The sequence below is a fragment of the Patella vulgata genome, chromosome 2 (assembly GCF_932274485.2).
Source record: "Patella vulgata chromosome 2, xgPatVulg1.2, whole genome shotgun sequence".
NCBI classification, from domain to species: domain Eukaryota; kingdom Metazoa; phylum Mollusca; class Gastropoda; family Patellidae; genus Patella; species Patella vulgata.
The window spans coordinates 8,573,368-8,595,829 of NC_065880.2; the positions used below are offsets into that span (position 1 = coordinate 8,573,368).

A 22,462-nucleotide genomic window follows, 5' to 3' on the forward strand; every position below is an offset into this window, starting at 1 on the left:
GTTTCGGTAATCAATACCTTCTATGGTGATTAAATACCACGTTCCCACTCAGTCATAGACTTGCATGTTGTAGAGTCTGAGTGATTTCTTACCGAACCCATCCTGCTGTAAACCTACTATAAACAATACCACGTGAACCACTCGAGGAGTGCTTTTTACGATCCTCAAAGTTTTTGGGTATAGGTTCAACGCGACGAGAATATTCTTTCATTTTGATACACTCACTCTGTTCGTTTGACACACCTTTCTCTGATTGGATAATCTAGTGATTTGGCGACGAACAGTATCTGGTCAGCTCTGTTTATGTCGACGATCAGTGTCTAAACTACTGCCAGGCTGCATTTCCGGCAATCTATTTCTCAAAATATCGTCGCGAAGATATTCATTCATCTTGATTCACTCACTCCGTTCGTTTGACACTTTCCTCTCTGGGCTCAGATAAACTAGTGATCAGGCGACATACGGTATCTGGTAAGCTCTATTTATCTCGACGATCAGTGCCTGAAATACTGTCAGACTGTCTATTTTTAGAAAATTTCTGGGCTGGGAGATGGCCCACCATACCCTCCGTAAGGGCTTGCTACTTTGGCACTCATGACGGGGCTTCGTCGAGGTTCGGAAGTCCGTTCGTTTGACACTTTCCGCTGTGGTCGGCTAAACTAGTGGTCAGGCGTTAGGCGGTATCTGGTCAGATCTATTTATCTCGACGACCAATGCCTGAATACTACCAGACTGCATTTCCAGCAGTCAATTTTTCAAAAATTTCTGGAGAAGCCAACACCACCATCCCCCACCCCCAAAACCCGTAGTTGAAGCTGATTTGTGCATATGTAAAATCATATTATGGTTATTCTCCATGGCCAAAATATTAGCTATGGTATAAGTTTATTTTTTAAACTCAAATTAAATTTTTTATGATTTTATGAAATGTTGTGACAATAACAGGACATGGGGTCTAGAGACAAAGAATGGAGAAATATGCTAGCTGAAACAATAGCGTTATCTTTCATATTATTGATTCTAACTTTATAACCAAAAACATAGAAAGTATATGCTGGTTATTATGATAAGTTAACTGCTCTATAGATTAATGAACATGTTGGTCATTTACATGTTTCTTTGCTATAAAACATATATCATATTTGTTGACCAAATTAGGTAACAATCCCTGTCGATATCCAGGCTGGGGTGCATGTCCATTCCATATTTGGAATTTAGCTGTTATCAGTCTTTTACGTAAACACCACAGACAAAAGAATTGGTACCTATAAAAGAGGGTGTGGAAATAGCATTCGGCAGAGCTCACACCGCAGGCCATACCAGCCATACAGTTATTTGAGACACGCATTGGGTTCTATAGACGACCATTTCACGATGTAGTGGTCTCCTCGGGTTAGACTTTCACAGGAGTGGGGTTCAGAGAAGGGGAGATGTTAATTTTAAATATTGTAATGCAGACTATTGTGTAACTGTTGTGACATAAAAACGTATAGCAAAAAAAACTATCGTTGTTCCTGTTAATTATTTGAGTCGGTATCGTAAGAAACACAATGGCGAAGTCCTACAAGAAGAAAGCTGCAACAGTAGCCAGGCCAGAGCCAACCAACACCTAGACTATCAAGGGAGCCAGGCCAGAGCCCAAAAAAAACCACCTAGACGATAAAGACCTGTTCCTAAATATGTAATAAGACACGATGCATGGGTTATACGCCGGTTGTTGCGATCGGGTTTAGCGTCGACCGCTCTCCACGTCTGTCAAACGACCCATAGTGCTACACAAAGCAGACGTAAACGACTATCGTTCAACTACTACTTATGACCGAATGGTTAGCACGTGCGCGCTGTATCATAAGGTCTCTCATTGAATCAACTGGGGTGGTTTCGATTCCCCGGTTGTACGTGACAAGGAGTTGGGTCGCTTGTCCAACCTCATGGGTTTTCTCCGGGTCCTCCTCCCACTGCTAAAGACCCCTACGCGCAAGCGAATTATTAAAATAAAATTGAACCATATGTTAGTCCCGAAATGACCTAGTTTGTGTCCAGTGGGCGTTAACACCCCTCTCTCTCTCTCCCCGCTTCTATATGAGCATCAATAACAAGGCTACTGATTATTTGATTTTAGATAAAAAAAAATCAAAAATCTACGGCAGCTGCTGCAAACCTCAATAAAATTGGATTATCGAAATAGAGTTTTAAGAAACTATGTATGGTCCTATACATATTCAACATATCGATCAACGTAACATTCTTGATTTAAAAATATTATAAAACGTAAACTGAATTATTTTGACATTAATATATATTTTTTACAATTAGAAAGGTATATTTAGTTCCACCAAAGTCCACTGAAATGAAATGGGCTTTAACGTCCTACTTTTCTGCTCCTATACTGGGCTAATGAAGATGGGCCTACGCCATACAGTGTGCTATGAGGGAAATTTTGCCCGGGCAGCGGCACTATCGCCTACTCTTATATCGAATTCCAACTGTCAGGGGATCTTTTACGTGCATTCCAATATATACACAGGACCTCGGTTTTTCATCTCATCCGAAGGACTAGACAGCGTCCTTGTCAGTCCCTCCGTTCTGCACCACTGATAAGGGGAAACCTCGTTTGAAAATCCTTGATGAACTTTCTCGGCCAATGCAGGGATCGAACACCCGACCTCCAGGCTAGCGAGCAAGCGTTTTAACCACCTAGCCAGCGTGGCTCCCCAGAGTCCATTGGAACAATCATTATTGTCATGAAATGGTAGCAGTGAATAGAGTTACTGTGTAAAATGTTTTTAAAACAATCGTCATAATATAATATATTAGGTTGTGTTTTTTTTTAAAATGAAATGGGGTTTAACGTCAGAGTTTTCTGAACTGACTGGGTTAATGAAGACGGGTATGCGCTATGCCGTGCGCTATGAAGGAAATTTGCCCGGAGAGTGGCGCAAAGTTTTCCTCATAGCACACTGTATGGCGTATTTAGTAATTTCTTTTAAAATCCTAAAATAGCATGTTACAATGTCGATAAACACTTCCTGTTTCGCATTTAGAGGGGTGTTATTGTCCAACAAACTGCACGCAGCGATCCATCTACGTCATACGTCATTATGATCACTGCCCTAGTTAGCCGCCATTTAAAACGCTCACGTGATCATTTTTGGGCGGGACTTATCGACTGGACTACAGCTTTGTGTACACAACAAAGTAAAAATAACCCGATCAAGCACGTGTTTTATGTAAACACATGTCTTTAGCAAAATGCCAAGTTCTGCCAATCCGGTAAAATATATATTATGCGCTAGTGGGTAATATTGCAATACATTCTTTGCCATTGTAAACTGTCTTTAGAGTTTCAATCTGTTAATCTTTCAAAACAAGGTTAGATACTCTTAAATTTGTCTTCGCAAACAAAACCGCCTCTGTGAAATAACCTTTTATTGGCGCCGCCATATTGAATAATTAGAGGACTATTTTGTGATTCGGCTGATTAGTTTGACATCTTTCATACACACAGCGGCTAAATAAACATATTTAATTTCATTCAATATGACGATAGAAGAGAAATAAATATTTCTAAAAATTACTAAAAGCATACTCAGTGTTTTCGACTAAAATCGTCGATGTAGGAATTAAAATGTCGGGTAATTAGCTTAAGGCCTGTTCACATGCGGATCTAGCTGTAGACAGGCAGCCTAAGTTTAGGATGATTGTCCAATAGACATGTCCTGAGATTTTACATTAGAACCCGCGACGCTAACGCGTCTTGGGTCCTAATGATCTCAGGACATGTCTATTGGACAATAACAGCCCTCTAAATGCGAAACAGGAAGTGTTTATCACCTAAGTTCTAGCTTTTGTCGTAATTAAGATAATGCCCTTTAACTTTTTCTAAATACAGGAAAATCATACAAAATCAATCAATTTGTAAAAAGACACAAATGCAGAGTGCTGTGAAATACTTAGTACTAAATAATAAAGCCGACTCAATTTTTGGTCATAGGTCGAAATCCCAACCCTAACCCTAGCCCCAATGCTTACCCTAACCCTAATCTACAATCTCGCCAACTTTCACGTGCCCTAACCTTATTTACATCTCAACGACCTTGACAAAAAATGAGCTGGCAGTAACAAATAGATTTAGCCTTGCAAAATACGCCCTCTCACTTGTTCACTTGTGACTGGATAGTACGCTTTGGGTCAGTTTATTGCTTGTTCTTGCTCGTCGGTAAATTTGTTTTATTATCATCTGTGAAACTCTTCCTGTATATTTTTAATTGTAATTAATTACCAAATTGTTCTCATATTCTCGCAAACCATAGTTCTTTAAAGTCGTCAAAAGCCAAAGCAGACTATGTTGGAACAACATTGGTACCCATAGTGAAATCTTTCATCTGTGTGTTGCATGGACAATTAATTCAATGTTATTGTATAATTTAATCACTCCCATGTTTTAAGATATTATTATTTTTAGTATTGTCACCATTGTCCCTTACGTTGTAATTCGGCTATATAATGAAGAAAGATTCTGGCCTTCAACATATTTACAGCCATACCGTAATGGCATCCATCGTGACTAGATACACCGTCAGTCATATTAAACGTATCAAAAACAGGTACTCCTAATTTCTCTAAACGAGGATTTAGCCATTTATTATAACTTGCACAGTGTTTATATAGTTGAAACGGACCATGTGGATTCTGCAGAAGACCAGGTGCATGAGCTGCTGCCCACATGAATTTGGGCCATACAGACTTTTTAGCATTATAATGCTTCCATATTGGATGGATATAATCATTCAGAATCTTTGTATAATTGTAGTTGTCATGGATACCTAATCCCAGGAATATCATGGTTCTTGGTTTATCACGGAGATCATCGATAGCTCCATAAACATGCCGTGTCTTTGAAGTACGAGGGTTAGAAATGAACGTCATCTTGACAGTTCCATTACAAACAATGGGGTTCGTCTCTGTTGATTTTTGACACCAGCCAAACATGTTACTCAAGCCTTCACATTTCTCCATAACTGAAACAAAAAAATATTGATAGCTTTTAAAGAGTATGTTAAATTGAAATTTGCAACCCCAAACAGTATCGATCATTTTGGAAATGTTTATCTTCCCACCCGAACGACTATACGTTGTACGAAAAACAAACATCAACGAACCCGTTTTATTAGAGTGGTGAAGATTTTTGATATATTGAAGGCGTCTTTGAAGGCTTTTGGAATACTTCTACTGCTCCATTATACGGTCTTTTGTTGGGCGAGTGATGTCCAAGGCCACACAATGTGTCTTGCAGAGCGGAGCGTGTCGCGAAAATTATGCATGTATTTTTTCATAAACACCTCTGATGTAACGGTGGCTAAGCTGGTTAAAGGGGTATTATGACAGATTAGATAAAGAGCTGACAGTTCTCACTACAATAGTTAAAACAAGATAATGTAAAGGGAATATGGTGCAAATTTCATTCAAATTGCATCCACTCTGAACCGACATATTAGCGACTGAATTTTAGGCCTAGCCTCGATCATCATTACTAAAGTCGGTACGATAAAAAAAAACATAGTCTCGATTATCCATTTTTGGATTTAATCATCAATGACCGTTGAGCAGCAGATCGGATTCAAATCCAGTGTAAATCCGACACATAAGATGGTATCGTGAGTTGATTAAGGTCTTTTCATGTTAATTAATGTCTAATTAAACATACATTATGCAAGAGCTAAATCTGCCTATTTCAGGTCTTTCTTTAGGCCTGAAATCTTATCTAAATTATTAATTAGACATTAATTAACCTATCCAGACCATAATCAACTCTAGATGGCAGCGCTAGCCTGCGATCTTTAGTGGATTGTAAGCCGATTTACTGTATAACTTTCCTTCTCGATTAAACGATTAAATGGATAATCGAGACTATGCTGTTTATCGTACTGACTTTAGTAATGATGACCGAGGCTTATGGGAATTTCAGTCGCTTAGTTCTCGGTTCATAGTGGATCAATTTGAATGACATTTTCCCCAAATTGCCTTTACATTATCTACTTTTTAACTATTATAGTGAGAACTGCCAACTCGTTACCGAATCTCCCATAATGTATCTTTAAAAGTTTATATAACATTTCAGGCCCAAAAGAAAGACCTCCAATGGGCAGATTTAGATCTTGTATAATTACTGGGCCTCGAATTAATGAAACATAAATATATTGTATTAGTCCCGGAATAACCTGGTTTAGGGTAAGGAGTTAAAACCCAGTCTATTTTAAATATGGAATTTCAGGAATATCTCAAATAAACAAATGTTCAGTACGTCCACCAGAAATAAAATAAAACCAAGTACGAACAATACAAACCATTAGACAAAATTCGAAGTCCTAAAAAAACGGTATAGGCAAAATAGTGTAATAAGGCAAAATAGTGTAATCAGCATATGGACTGTACACGACAAACAGTGGTAACAGGTGTCCGGAAGAGTAAGCTTACCCTGCCTGGCGCCACACCCGACATAGCTGCATCCAAACTATTAGGCGAAATCTCGGTTAAATAGCGTTAAGATTTATGAAAGTAAAGTACACTCACAATCACCTTGGTGTATTGTGGAAACGGAAATGAAATGAGGTTTAACGTCCTACTGTTTTGCTCCGAACTAGGCTAATGAAGACGGGCATACGCCATACAGTGTGCTATGAGGGAAATTTTGCCTACGACCTACTCTTATATCGAATTCCAACTGCCAAGGGATCTTTTACGTGCACGCCAATGTGTACACGGGACCTCGGTTTTTCGTCCCATCCGAACGACTAGACAGCTTTCCTTGTCAGCCCCTCCGTCCTGCATCACTAACAAGGGAGAACCACGGCGGAAAATCTGGATGAACTTTCTCGGCCAATGCAGGGATCGAACACCCGACCTCCAGGCTAGCGAGCAAGCGTCTTACCCACTTAGCCACGTGATCCCCCTTGTGGAAACGGATACAAGCGCATTGTGATGAGAGAGAAGAGAGAGAAATGGGGTTTAACGTCAACTCGACACAAACTAGGTCATTTCGGGACTAACATATGGTTTAATTTTATTTTAATAGTTCGTTTGCGCGTAGGGGTATTTAGCAGTTGGAGGAAACCGGAGGACGCGGAGAAAACCCACGAGTTTGGACAGGCGACCCTATTCCTTGTCACGTACAACCGGGGATTCGAAACCACGCCAGTTGACTCAATGACAGGTCTTATGATACACACACTCTCTCTCTCACACACACTAACAAGGAGGGTGTGATGGGCAGGGCTGTGGATCAATGCTGTTGGTCTGTGCTGCTCGTATGTAGGGCGGACATGAGCCACTTCTTTCAAAAACACCTTTATATAATTACCTGTCTTATTTGAAAAAAAACCTTTTATATATTTACCTGTGTTATTTGTAACAACTAAATGTCTCAGATCACCTTTAAGTATCATAGTTAAAGCCATAAAAATCTGCCTGGTGAAAGAATTTCCACTCCAGAATATGGTAGAATTATAGAGTAAACGACACGCTGTGGTAGAATCAAAATCATCAACTTGACAACCGTGATGTGATGGCACCCAGGTAGAAGATTCGGCTGAAATACGTTGTCTTAGATCATAACATTCCTCACATTTACAGTCTTCAATTGATTTAGACACACAATAACCTTCATAACAACATGGCGTAGGTCCTTTAGGGTCACATAATGCCCTAAACACAGTGCCTGGAAATTTAATATTACCACATGAACCATTCCTCATTTGGTAACTTTCAGGAATACGATAATTCCGTGCGACTTGTGTTCTAAATCTGTCAATTAATATTCCTATAAATTCCTGCGAGAGACGAGGGAGTGGCTTCCAGTACCCTTTTACCATGTGTGATAAAACTCCCGGGCATTCTGTGTCCTTGCTGGAATATCTAGAATTGTATAAATTAAAATCTGGTCGAAGGAATCCTCTATAAAACCACACGATATTAATGACGGTGTAAATAAACACGCACACTATTGGAATATAACAACATTTTCTTGTAGACTTCATATTGACCCGGGCATGGATGACAACGTGTTTTATTCTTTAACGATACCACATAAACCATCAAGTTAATTTCTAATATAACATTTATTATCACCAACATTTTCTAGTAGACTTCATATTGCTCCGGATATTGATTACCATCTGACTAGTTCTTGCGGGTTTTTTTGTCCGTTTTTGTTCTTGCAATGGTTTTAAGACGATCGAACATTTACAAAGTATAGACAAAGCACAACAGGTGCCGAAACTTCGTATTGGATAATTCCAGAGGAACGTTTATTCTTTAGCTATTTCACTTATTGCCGAGTAAACATGTTAGTGTACAATTTTCAGGTTAGAAATTAAAAAGAAACATACCAGATGTTACTCTGTATACGTAAAAAGAAACATACCAGATGTTATTCTGTATACGTACAATACTATAGATCTATAGAGATTTTTTAAGTTCCCTGAATGGAAATGAAATGAGGTTTAATGTCCTACCTTTTTGCTCCGAACTGGGCTAATGAAGACGGGCATACGCCATACATTTTGCCCGGACAGCGGCACTATGGCCTACTCTTATATCGACTTCCAACTGTCAAGGGATCTTTTACGTTCACGCCAATGTGTACATAGGACCTGTGTTTTCCGTCCCATCCGAACGACTAGGCAGCTGTTTTTCTCAGGCCCTCCGTTCTGCACCACTGACAAGGGGAAATCACGTCGGAAAATCCCAGTGAACTTTCTCGGCCAATGCAGGGATCGAACACCCGACCTCCAGGCTAGCGAGCCCGCATCTTAACCACCTAGCCACCGTGGCTCCTGGACTAATTAGGTACCGATTGTATCTGAAAGGGACTAATTAGGTACCTTTCAGATTAAAATCGGTCTGGTAATCCAAAAATGATCTGCCATGGAGAAGGAAGTGCCTGGACAATTTCCTTGATTTCATTCTATGACGCATGTACGTATCCATTTTATATGAAAGAGCGCGATTAAGGTTCCTTTATGCCTCCGTCAGACCGGGTGCCGTCCTTACAGCGCTGCTGTGACCGTACGTGAACACAACGCGAGGAAATGTCCTAAAAAAATACAAACTTGAAAAAAGCCGCGTTCTTATACCGCGGTCTGCCCGATTATACCGCGTCCGTCCCGAGATCTATTGGCTTGGCAACGGCGATCCTCGCCGAACCCGTGGAGCTTTAACAACTCTTATTGGGTTCTTTAGTCTCGGTCACCCAGGACCTCCTCCTCTTCAACGTACGGAGGGTCTGGAACCGTTGTCAATATTTGACGAAAAGTCCATTGCCCATGCGTAACCGGGGGTTTGGTTTTACTGTGGTCGATTATAATAATAATAAGCGTTTTCTATAACGCGGAACATTCAGTCAGTCTGACAGCTCTGTGGCGCTTTACAACGTTAATATGATTATTTAAAAAAAAACATACATGTATGTATATACAAACAAGCCAACAGAGAGGCTGATGCCCCACGCCGAAATCCTAAAATAAATAGATGACACATATTAATTAATCGCACATTTATTTTTTCAAAAGTATCAAGCAATTAAAGTGATTATCAACTATACACCAAGTTTCATCACTCTCTATCAGATAGAATCAAAGTTATCTTGTCCCAAAGCATCGACCAATGAAATTTCTTAGCGCTGTTTTGCTTTAAGCTCGAAATGTTAATCATTGAACTCAGTCAAGACATTCACCTAATGAACATATACATCAAGTTTAAACATTCTACCTTAATTAAAAGCATACCTTAATTAAAAGCAGAGTTGTTATGTTCCAAAGTCTTGACCAATCAAATTGTTTATCGCTCCTTAGCCTAAGCAGAAAATTCTCATCATCGAAATTAATCAAGGTAAAGATATAATGAATCTATACTCGGAGTTTCATGACTTTCACTTAATTAAAACCAAAGTTATCGTGCCCCAAAGCATCAACCAATCAGATTGCTTATCTGAAAGGCGGGGGACAACAAAAGAATACACAGGAATAGCCAAGTTACAATATACAAATGGAAATTGAAGCATTTAAATTATAGTTCAAAGGTTTGGGAAAGAAACGGGGTTTTTAGACGTCCTTTAAATATAACCAGAGGCAATTTGTTCCATTTTTTGGTGCTGCGTACGCAACAGCTCTCTCACCAAATTTTAATTTCTATACTGCACATACAAGTTGTTTTTTTATGAGATGAACGTAAGGAAGGAGAAGGTACATATTGTTAAATCAAATCGGATAAATAGGATGGTGCCAAAGGATCATTTAAACAGTTGAAAGTGATTGTGTTAATTTTGAAAATGATGCGTTGATTAACCGGTAGCCAATGTAACAGTTTTAGAACAGGTGTAATATGGTCAGATGGTTTGGTGAGAGATACAATTCGAGCTGCTTTATTCTGGATTTTCTGTAGCTGACTTTTAGGAAGAGAATACAGTAATGAATTGCAATAATCTAAAGATGACATAACAAAAGCATTTATTAACATTTTAGTGGCATCAAGTTCAATATAGGATCGAATTTTCCCAATGTTATACAGGTGAAAGTTCGCCTTTTTGCACAGCCTGGATACATGGGTTTTCATATCAAAAGAAGAGTCAAAGAACGCACCAAGATTCCTGACACAGTTCGATGGGATTATGGCTGTGCTTCCAATAGTCACATGGTTGATGTCAATGTTCTTTTTATTCCCAATTATTATATTTTCTGTTTTGTCATCGTTCAATTTAAAAAAAAGTGCAGTGCATCCAGATTCTAATTCGTTCAATGCATGCTTCAAGTTCTGATGTAGTGGTATCTGGTGAAGGATCAAGTTCAACATATAACTGGGTATCATCCGCATATCACGGATGATATCCCCAATTGGTGCAGTGTATGCTGTGAACAAAACCGGTCCCAATATGGATCCCTGGGGAACGCCAAAATCAAGAACTTTAAGCACTGATTGAGATGCGTCAATAACAATACTTTGCTGTCTTCCGCTCAGATAGAACTCAAACCACTTCAGTGCGTCTCCGGATATACCATATCGAGTTTCAAGTCTCCCGCGTAGGATTGATTGATCTATCGTATCAAATGCCGCACTCAAGTCCAACAAAACTAGCGACACCGGTTTCTTCCGATCCAAGCTGCGTAAGATATCATTGTGAACACGAAGTAAGGCCGTTTTTTGTATGCTGACTAAAATTGTTCTTGGAGATTATTTTCAGAAAAATGATATTTAAAACGATTAAGGACAATTTTTTCTACAATTTTCAAAATGAAAGATAAATTCGACACAGTTCGGTAATGTTTTAGCACATTAGGATCAAGGGTTGATTTTTAAGCAGGAGTGTCACATGGGCAGAGGATCGAGGGAACATGACTTTGAGGCTGATTTCTGAATTGTTTCTCTTATCTCATCTTCTGTTGCTAGACAAAAGTTTTCAAGTGTGCAACAATTAAACTTTTTCTCAGTGAATATGTTTGTTGGTTTTGAGTCCTTGTCGAAAGGTAGAGAATTTGCCGTGGAAAAATTCAGAAAATTGATCTGATAGGCTAGCTTTAGTATCTTTGACCAAGTCAAGTAAGAGTTGCGCCCCTTCCCGAACTAAATCACATTAATATAAACAAAATGAATCCTGACGACGAATTAGGAATAATTTTAAAAACATATATATGGCCCATGAAGAGGGAAATTTTACAATTAAATAAATTAAGAGTATTGGATACTGAACTGGCAATGCAATCAAATGGATTTTTGAAATGGCATTCTTAAATTAATTTCATTGGCGTCAACATCTTGTTTTAGGACTAGTTACCTCCCTTAGACTTTTGTTATCTTACAACGGCGGGGGATTATGCGCCGTGCAGATTTATAAATTGAAATCAGAAGAATTGATGGTTCATTTGATGTTTATTCCGCCATTCTACCAAGTCAAAACCTCACACGAGGCTCTCAATATTCGATTATCCAGAGAAAACATTATATAGTTGTGATTAACCAGACTTAAGTAGATATTAGAGGGTAATTAAATAGAAGATATAACACTTTGTCTATGGTAATGTAAAAGACTAGATAATCTAGCCGATGATCTATTATTCTCAAATGTTGACAACGCATCCAGACTAATATTTGTAGAATATTTTTCTGGATTATAGAGACTAGATGTTCTTACCACACGTCTACTACGTGTATCGCGACTGCACGTGCGTTTCTACCACGTGATCACGGCGACTATAAAAGCTGGTCAGATTTTTGGAAATTACACGACGATCATTGCAGTCATACAGTACAGTTGTGCGTTTAGCAGAAACACGATGCCAAAGAAATATGCTACCAGAGGCCGAGACAGATTGGCATCTCGGACAGTATCCACCGCATCAGCTCCAGCCTTATCACCAGAGAGAGCCTCCAAGAATGATGCTGCAGGGACTAGTCAGTGTGATACTCCCACCTAGATGATACCGAGCAAGAAATCTAGGTTCTTGAGTGACACTTATATAAGAAATGAAATTTAACGTCCTACTGTTAAGCTCCGAACTGGGCTAATGGAGCTGGGCATACGCCATACAGTGTGCTATGAGGGAAATTTTGCCCGGACAGCGGAACTACGGCCTACTCTTATATCCAATTCCAACTGTCAAGGGATATTTTACGTGCACGCCAATTTGTACACGGGACCGCGTTTTTTCCAAACTACACAGCTGTCCTTGTCAGCATCACTGACAAGGGGGAACCACTCGACACAAACCAGGTCATTTCGGGACTAACATATGGTTCAATTTTATTTCAATAATCTGCTTTAGCAGTGGTAGGAAACCGGATCACCCGGAGAAAACCCACGAGGTTGGACAGGCAACCCTACTCCTTGTCACGTACAACCGGGGAATCGAAAACACGCCAGTTGACTCAATGGCAGACCTTATGATACAGCGCGCGCGTGCTAACCATTCGGTCATCCAATCCCCGCCCCCCTATTGCAAGTCTTTATTTAGGATTCAGATGTTATAGAAATTATTAATTAGACCTTTATTTACATGACCCTCGGATGGCTTGGATACAGCTTGGATTTAAACAGTCGTCCATTTAAAATTAAATCAATAAATGGCTGACCAAGCTAACGTTTACCCTTAGTCACTGACGTCACCTCCGGAAACTGGTTTTGAAAGGCCTACCACGCGACGGAACCATAGTCATTGAGAATGTTACTTGATAATCGTGAATATGTGGGTGGAGTTATCGTCTGTCAATCAAACGATCGGCAATTCTCGTAGACGGCGCGGACACAGTTGATGCCTGTTTTCTAGTCCAAACTTCCAACCGTGACAAAAACGTTTAGAATAAAGTAATTGGACTGAAATGTTCAATGTTTTCTTTTTTTATCATCTATTTTTGAATTATGATAACAATAATGGCCAACTCTTTCTTAAACTAATGCATAGGTTCCCAACCTTTTTTGGATGGCGATCCCAATCCAGAACCAGGATCAGATCGCGACCCCTTGAAGAACAAAGTCACATTTTACTATGAAACATCATTATCATTCATTTTTATTATTGTTTACTCAGCGACCAGGTTTTCAATGAATGGCTCAACGCCACTCAGCGCGACAATCATGTCCCTTTCTATTTCAAGCCGGTTCCTAAATTTTGTTTTTATCACAACCATTGTAGAAAACGACTGTTCGCATAGGTATGATAACGGACGGCATGAGTAGCCGTGTTGCATTCTTGGATAGACGTGGATAGGATTCAAGCATTTTGCACCAGTAACTGGACAAATGAAATGGGGTTTAACGTCCTACTGTCCTGCCTAACTGGGCTAATGAAGACGGGCATACGCCATACAGTGTGCTATGAGGGAAATTTTGCCCGGACATTGTCACTACGGCCTACTCTTATATCGAATTCCAACTGTCAGGGGATCTTTTACGTGCACGCCAATGTGTACACCGGACCTCGGCTTTTCGTATCATCCGAACGACTAGGCAGCTTTCCTTGTCAGGCCCCCCGTCCTGCATCTATGACAAGGGGAAACCACGCCGGAAAATCTTGATGAACTTTCTCGGCCAATGCAGGGATCGAACACTCGACCTCCAGGCTAGCGAGCCAGCGTCTTACCCACGTGATCCCCCGTAACTGGACAAAGACAAGGACTTATACAGTGATTTAGCTCCGGAATCTTGCTGCAGTCTCACGAGCTCCTCTTGAGCGATATCATTGTCGGTGATGGCGTCTAATGGTGCACTGTATGGGTCTCGGACCACGGTGAATGACTGGACGTCGAGATCGGGGAAGTAGTGTTCGAACAGATCAATAAGTGACTGAAGATGTTCAATGAATAGATAAGTTTACAGCCGTTAAAGGGTGTTTTTTTCAGTTGAAAAACTCACGGAAAAGCAATCGAAACTGTTTTAGAGACTAGAGAAGTATTTATTTGCACGAAAATTGGCAGCGGCAAATCTCTTTGTTTTGGAAATTTCCAGCAGCCTTGACATTGAACTAACCTTGAACTTTGCAACTCGATTATCACAGGTAGATATTTCAGTTGGAAAGCGCGAGACTAAATTGGTATTCGCCGCGATGATATTTTCTATCGAGGAATCTGAGAGGTCTAGAGCTGGGTCCTAGACCAATCGAAATTAGTGACGAAAAATGTAGAGTGTTACGTGAAAGCCTTGATAAGATGTACGGAGTTAAAGCGAGATCAAGTGTAACACTATTGTTAGTGATAACAGTAGACCAGTTTAGTAAATACATCATTTATTTACAACGGGAACATATAACAGCTACAGTTACATACATCTATACAGGTCCTAAAACTATACAAGAACTAGACTATACTGGAACTATACTACGACAGGAACACATCTAACAATCTTGAATCAACCATTCCGCCCCTCTGCCAAGACAGCGGCTGAACTCGGGTGAGTCCATACACTCGTCCAACCCTTTCTTCTCCTCCCGGCTCCTCTCTCCTAACTGTCTGTGAACTCCTCAATATATACCCTTGCACACATGGTCATACATGCAATTGTCTCTTTTATCTCGTCACGGCATGCCTACTGACCAATGCATATTCCTTTGAAGTAAAGCGGACCGTGTGAAAAGACCACACGAAGTTTGTAAAGAACATACTGAATCAATTAGATGTTTAATAAGCTCGTGCTTAACAGAAGTTTATATAGAGGTGAAAGTCAAAAATCATATATTGTTAAAACTAGCAGAGTTCATTAAGTTCTATGTACCTAAATGATACTGTTCAATTTGGTGAAAAATATAAATCACTTTGTCACACAAGCCTTCTATTGAAGATGTATAGATAGATTACATGAAAAGATAGCATTTTTTAAAAAGTTCTCAGACTAGTCCGCGACCCCACGAAAAGTGGTCGCGACCCAGAGGTTGGGAAACGCCGAACTAATGTATCTTTAACATTTGTAACTTTGTATTAATGATAAAGCAATTATACATTAATTTAAAATATGCTGGCTCCGTCCAATCCATTGATTGGTCAGTCTATATTCAGATTATAACTATATTTATTCCACACAGATTTCACCAACAAACCATAGTATGTAAAGTTAATTACCCTGACGGCTGTTACTTATTTAAACCAATTCTAGCCAGTTAACGATCGAAACATGGCTGATTATTGAATGGCAATATGTATTCTGATTTGTTTATCACATTTGGATTTTGGGTTTCATCCCGCTGTATAGAAAGATTAGCCATAAGATTGGGTCGTTTTCAGACTACGTCAATGCCTATTCAATTATTATGAAATAGGGACACAATGAAAACATACTTTTACAGTTTCTAACATGTGATATTGAATTTTGAATTTCATTCCGTTGTTGAGCAATATTATCTCGTTATATCTTCATTTTCGGATGGTGTTCAGACAGTTTGGATGGTTAGTGTAGCTGATATATGAAAAGGGTTCATTGTTAACAACTGAATGGAAATATGTACCTCCAATTTATAATTAACAACTGTTATATGTGAAATACGGACGGAATGATGATTAACAATTGAAAAAGAAGATATACGTGTTTACTGGAATTTAGATCTATTCCTGTTGTTTAGTAACATTTGCCATAGACCGTTTTATTCCTGTTGTTTAGTAACATTGGCCATAGACCGTTTTCAAACAGCTTCGTTGTTTATTACCCCTGGAAAACCCAGTTACTGGATTTTGTCTTGCTAAATCCGCAAACTCAATTCTGTCTTGCGAAATCCACAAACTCGATTTCCTATTGGGAAATCCCCTTACTCGATTTCGTTTTGGGAAATCTTCTCTTAAATACTCGATTTTGCCTTGCGAAATCCTCTTACTCGATTTCGTCTTCGGTGATCCACTTACTCGATTTCGTCTTGGGAGATTTCCTTTTTCGTCTTGGGAAATCCACTTAATCAATTTCGTCTTGGGAAATCCTTTTACTCGATTTCGTCTTCCAAAATCCACTTACACGATTTTGCCTTGGGAAATCTTCTTACTCGATTTCGTCTTCCGAAATCCACTTACTCGATTTTGCCTTGCGAAATCCTCTTACTCGATTTCGTCTTGTGACGTCCACGTACTCGATTTCGTCTTTCGTGTTAGGAAATTCACTTACTCGATTTCGTCTTGCGGAAATCTTTTGTTTGATTAATACAGGTCAGTAAAGTATTTGTGCATTGTTGATTGACTTACACATCAATATGACTGTTAATACAAGATTTCGGATTTTATTTATGGTTTCCTTTATGTATATCATATCCATTATTTATACTTCGCCTTATGACACTTTATCCCGATTAGGATTTAGCTGTAACAGTTCGACATATACTAGCGAGGATACAGTATGTCCTGGGGTGTTTTCTCATATGACACGTGGTTATTGGAAGCCGTTACCTCACTTTACGCGGGAATTGGTGGAAATACTGGTCCAAAGATTTAGAACCCAGTATGCGCGGAATTGGCAAATTCGTGAAAGTTACCAAAGAAAAGATGGTAAATGCGGTAATGTGAACTTTTCCGGTGCTAATTTAAGGGCATTATGTGACCCTAAAGGACCTACGCCATGTTGTTATGAAGGTTATTGTGTGTCTAAGTCTATTGAAGACTGTAAATGTGAGGAATGTTATGATCTAAGACAACGTATTTCAGCCGAATCGTCTACCTGGGTGCCATCACATCACGCTTGTCAAGTTGATGACTTTGATTCTACCACAGCATGTCGTTTACTCCATAATTCTACCATATTCTGGAGTGGAAATTCCTTCATTAGACAGATGTTTATGGCTTTAACTATGATATTAAAAGGGGATTTAACCCATTCAGTGGTTTACAATAATAGAGGTAACTATTTTTACTTCCACATTTCATGTTGGACACATTTAATTTACGTCCGCAGTATCCGTCCGCCCGTCTACCCATTCATACCACACACAAGCCATTAGAAACCCAATGCCAAGTTCAAAGTATATTTACTGCAACAACTTTTTACAAATGTACATAGCAATTGACAAAATCGAGATCACAAGCATCTGTGGATAATTTCATAAAAGAATTCACTACAAATGCACAAAACCGAAACGTCAGAGAACCATGAAACAAAGTAGGGGTCAGCTGAAGTCAATATCGGGTATGTCCATCCTGAGCTCTAACACATGCCTGAAGTCGCCTGGCATGGACTGGCACAGATGTCTTACTACACGCTGTGGGATTGTTTGCCAATATTTTTGGACTGGGGCCGGCAGTTGACGTTGATAGCGGCCCAAACCATGACACCACCTCAACCGAAACGATCCCTCTCCAGTTACGAGCAGAACGTTCATGTCGACGTCGGCAGGAAAACTGAGGTTGAATCGGGACTTATCCGAGAAGATGACTTGTCGCCATGGTGTGTTGTGCAGATACCCTTGATCTGCGGCCCATTGCTCTCTGGCAAGTCGATGACGATGCAAAATGATTTGACCTTGGTAAGGTCGACGGCAGCGTTACCCAAAAGCAGCCAGGTGCCTTCGGACTGTTTGAGGGCTGATCTGACGTTGCCGTCTTCCAACAGTTACACCGGCAGTACCATTAGTAGACTGGAATCTGTTGCGCAGATTATGTAGTCGGATGTGGCGATCTTGAGCAGCGGTTGTTACAGGTGGCGCTCCAGGTCAGGGTCGATCGGCAACTCTTCCAGTGGCGTGGAAGCGTTGTCTGGGGCGAGCAATGGTCGGTGGGTGGACATTAAAGTGTCTGGCGAAGGCTACCTGTGATTTCCCCTGATCCAACATGCCAATAGCCCTGTACCTGTTTTCTTGTGTAAGGCGTGGCATTTTTCCGAAGTGATGAATGTTGTAATTTTGATCTGTATTTAAAGGGCCAGAGTAAAGGGAATGCACGTGCAAAACGTGTGACATGGGACTGCTTAAAATCGCGAAAAAAGACAAGTGTTGCGTTTGCACGAACAAAGTTGATTACCGAGAACTGATATTGGGTTCAAACCCAGAACTCCACAAAAAGAGACCCATCACAAGTTTCACCTATGTGCCATAAGGAAAGCCCAAGAAAATGTTTACCAGAAATATTTCACCAATTAGGCATTGTGTTTTCAATGGCTTTGAGTGTATTTGTAAACACTACATAGTTTTTTTTATTATTATTTTTAATTTGGATTATGTTGGGTTGTTATTTTACATTTGCTGGTGTCGTTTGTGTAGTTATCAGTAGTGATTGCCACTGTTATTAAAATCTTTGTGAATTCAATACCGATATAGTGTTTATTTACACGTGTTGTGTCGTTGCTGCATGATCATATGTTGATCTCCCGTGAAGGTGTTGCAAAATAAAGTACTAAAGTTAAAGTTATGAAACTTGGTGTGCAGTTTCATTATATCAATACCTTTACTATAAATCTGGACTCATCTGAGAACATTACACGCACCCATCGACGCCTGTGCTGGCGAGTTAATGGAGGCACAACGCGCGGTTGTCGCGCATGCAAATTGGCTGCATGTAGCCGATTTCTAATCGTTTGGGGTGTAACTCGAATTCCTGTAACTTGTTACAAGTTTACAGAATGCTGATAGGCCGTTTGTCTTGATTTGACAGGACCTGTGTACGAATGTTTCGACCCTGGGCTTGTGTAGTGGCTCTAGGACGACCTGAACGAGGTCTATCATCAACATTGTTTCTTTGTAGGTACCGGTTCCACAGACTGTGACACATTAAGCATTTTGGCTACTGCTCGCTGTGTAGAACCCATTTGAAGCATACCAGCACGTAGACGTTAGTCATCTTGAAGACGTCTCATTGCAAATTAAACGTAACACACTAAAGCAAAGATACGCTAAATAGTAAATCTTATGCAAGAACCGATAGAAAGGCAAACATGGATAGGATAAACCAGCACGCGTCAGTTTTCATCAACCCTTCCTTGAAGTGTCAAATTTGACAATGAACCCTCCCACGTGTATGGCGCTATTGCGTGTCGCAAGTGCAGCTCAGTGGTTCTGTTGGGGCGATAAGTTCTTCATCTGTGAATATACTCTCAAAGCATGTCAAGTGTCCCCGACTATTTATCATATCCCAACATGCATAGCAATTTGCCTTTCAATATCCCCTACTTTTTTTGAAGAGTATACATATAAAAATAACTATCTTAATTATTTGGAGTTATTTCTTTCAGATCCAGAAAAATGTCAAGGCTTGGGCAATATGCATGGCTATTGTCAAACTCGAATCGAGCAGAGCCCTATTGTTTGCAACGGTTCAGTGAATATTACCTTCACTTATAGACCCAAAGCTTCACAGACACAAGAAATTCATGGGGCTATAAATAATCTGAGTAATAAACCAAGAACAATGATATTCATGGGAATAGGCATCCATGATAACTACAATTATACAAAGATTCTGAATGATCATATCCATCCAATATTGAAGCATTATAATACTAAAAAGTCTGTATGGCCCAAATTAATGTGGGCAGCAGCTCATGCACCTGGACTTTTGAAAACTCCTTTTCAACCCTTACAACTATATAAGCCATGTTTACACTTTAATGAATGGCTAAATCCTCGTTTAGAGAAATTAGGAATACCTGTTTTTGATACGTTTAATATGACAGACGGTGTAGCTAGTCACGATGGCTGCCATCACGGTCTGGCTGTGAATATGTTGAAGGCGAGAATCTTTCTTCATTATATAGCCGAATTACAACGAAAAGGACAATGGTGACAATACTAAGAATTTACAGACGAGCAATAAAGACAATGATTAAATAAAAAGTTATATATCATCGGAGGAAAAGTCATCTTGTATATCCAAATGATCAACGTAATGGGCGAATGGTATATCAGGTGTTATACAGAAATCTATGACATTTCAGCTACAGATTTTTTTTTGTAGTTATTATATACTCCCAGTAGATTGATTGGAATACAGATGTTGTTCGTGTGTAATCAATAATGCAATTCAACCACTGAAATATTGAAACTCCACTTCAGACACACACAAAAAAAAATCAATGGTCCCTTTTTCATGACAATAACTATTTTTGTATTGTATAAATACAGTTTTAGAATATGGTTTTGTAGGTGAGTAACAAAATAAAGCGTTGAAGTGTGGAAAATGATGTTTCGAAAAACAATATTGTTTATATTATAGTCTAGACTATGTACACATAGACCAGGAGCCCAGTGGGCCAACCTAGCTGAAAAGTGTACCAATTTTCTCCTATATGGCATCAATGCATGTATATCTGGTATCATCAGAATGTAAGTCTGTCGGGTTTCTGGTGGTGGGTGTGGTATTCCACGCCCAAAATGCAATGCTCCACAACTAGGCTAGATTAGCTCAAAAGTGTACCACATGAAAGTCGTACAGCAGTGTACCGTACATCTAGTACACTGCATCTAGTACATCTAGTATCCCTGACACGAGTTATCTATTTTCCAGACCACAGCTAGGCTAGATTAGCTAAAATCTGTATCACCTAAAACAGCTTTAGAGTTGTTCAGTACCACGACGGGAATCATGAATGACCACTGCCAGCTAGACAATTTGTGCGGTGGGTAACCCCTAACAGACACGCCCAAAATGCCACGCCCCCATCTAGGTGGTACAGATTTCAGCTAATCTAGCCTAGCTGTGGTCTGGGAAATATAGATATCTCTTGTCAGGGATACTCCACCACTACAAATGTCTGGCAATTACATAGCTCTGTCGCGGGTACCCCACCCCACCACTAGAAATGTCTGTCAGAGTGTTTTTGTAATACCTGAAGATGTACGGTACAAAGCTGTACTATTTTTATGTGGTACACTTTTGAGCTAATCTAGCCTAGTTGGGGGCATTGCATTTTGGGCGTGGAATACCACACCGACCACCAGAAACCCGGCAGACTTAATTACATTCTGATGATACCAGATATACATGCATTGATATGATATAGGAGAAAATTGGTACACTTTTCACCTAGGTTAACCCCCTGGACTCCCGCTCTAACAGGTCACAATTCTCTAAAATACAATTAATACTTATTACAGATCAGTGAGTCTCAACACAGGTGTGTCGCGAGATCTTCCTAAGTGTGCCGCGAAATTTTGAACGGCACACTACGAAAATGCGAAAAGCAACTTGATCCCAATTGAGTATTCACTGGTGTCTATTAATACGTTCATAGCTGTGTTTTTCTTTATTTAATTTGAGTCATCCTATGTTTCTATGACTAGTCTACGGAAATATGCCGTCTATGACTTGCCATGTTTTTATTTTGCGAAATTCTCCAAAATACAATTAATGTATTACTGTTTTTCATAGAATTATGGCCTAGCTGTGTATTTTAAGTGCAAATACTAAATGCCATTGAAACAATTTATCTAGACCAAGCGTTTGTTAAATTCCCAACTTTCTGGCATGTTCGGTGTTCTTATATATATCATCCCTAAATAACTACACACTGAAGCATTTTTCACAGTCCAGGGATATATAGAGGACTATTATGTTCTTACATCGTACCTTAGTTACTGCAACCGCTGCTTAATAAAGACACGCTTTACGTTTTTCTAGACTGACATAATCGACTGATATATTCGACTGCTAAATACGATCTGATATATTCCACTGGATTAATTGACTGGTTTATTTGACTGGTTTTATCGTCTGGACGAAACCACAAGAAAAGACCCCACACTCCCCACAAAGACACACCCAACCCACGCCCTAACGACATGTAGGGACGAAGCCTTTGAAGAATGTTTTATCATACAAATATTTCAATGTCTGAAGCTATTTTTCTTTCAAGTTTATCCGATTTTCTTCAAACAAGTACAACTTTGCACCGTAAATTCTGCACACGCTTCGAACGGCGCAATTTTGATAACTTCTTTTTAAAAGCGGCAAGTTGTCCTAATTGCATAGGCGTATATCACTTACTGTCATACAGCCGAGTAACGGAATCTGCCGAGGTTTG

The 22,462-nt window shown here is 39.7% G+C and overlaps 2 protein-coding genes across 2 annotated transcripts; one reads left to right on the top strand and one right to left on the bottom strand.

The window, feature by feature from the left end:
* Window positions 1-854: 854 nt before the first annotated feature.
* LOC126809978 (uncharacterized) lies at window positions 855-8,345 on the bottom strand. Its single transcript, XM_050534863.2, has 2 exons — window positions 7,397-8,345; window positions 855-5,021 (listed from the first exon to the last, which is right to left on the bottom strand). The coding sequence occupies exons 1-2, from the start codon at window positions 8,034-8,036 to the stop codon at window positions 4,471-4,473; spliced, it is 1,191 nt and encodes a 396-aa protein (XP_050390820.1). The 5' UTR covers window positions 8,037-8,345; the 3' UTR covers window positions 855-4,470.
* Window positions 8,346-15,717: 7,372 nt separating this feature from the next.
* LOC126809979 (uncharacterized) lies at window positions 15,718-20,529 on the top strand. The gene is made up of 2 exons (XM_050534866.2): window positions 15,718-17,352; window positions 19,676-20,529. Exons 1-2 carry the CDS (start codon window positions 16,713-16,715, stop codon window positions 20,224-20,226), a joined length of 1,191 nt encoding a protein of 396 aa, XP_050390823.2. The 5' UTR covers window positions 15,718-16,712; the 3' UTR covers window positions 20,227-20,529.
* The last annotated feature ends 1,933 nt before the right edge of the window (window positions 20,530-22,462 follow it).

Coding starts and splice junctions, on each gene's coding strand:
- LOC126809978 (XM_050534863.2), bottom strand. CDS start 8,036: ATGAAGTCTACAAGAAAATGTTGTTATATTCCAATAGTGTGCGTGTTT. Junction 5,022..7,396: donor AGTTGTTACAAATAACACAG/GTAAATATATAA, acceptor TTTTTGTTTCAG/TTATGGAGAAATGTGAAGGC.
- LOC126809979 (XM_050534866.2), top strand. CDS start 16,713: ATGACTGTTAATACAAGATTTCGGATTTTATTTATGGTTTCCTTTATG. Junction 17,353..19,675: donor AGTGGTTTACAATAATAGAG/GTAACTATTTTT, acceptor TATTTCTTTCAG/ATCCAGAAAAATGTCAAGGC.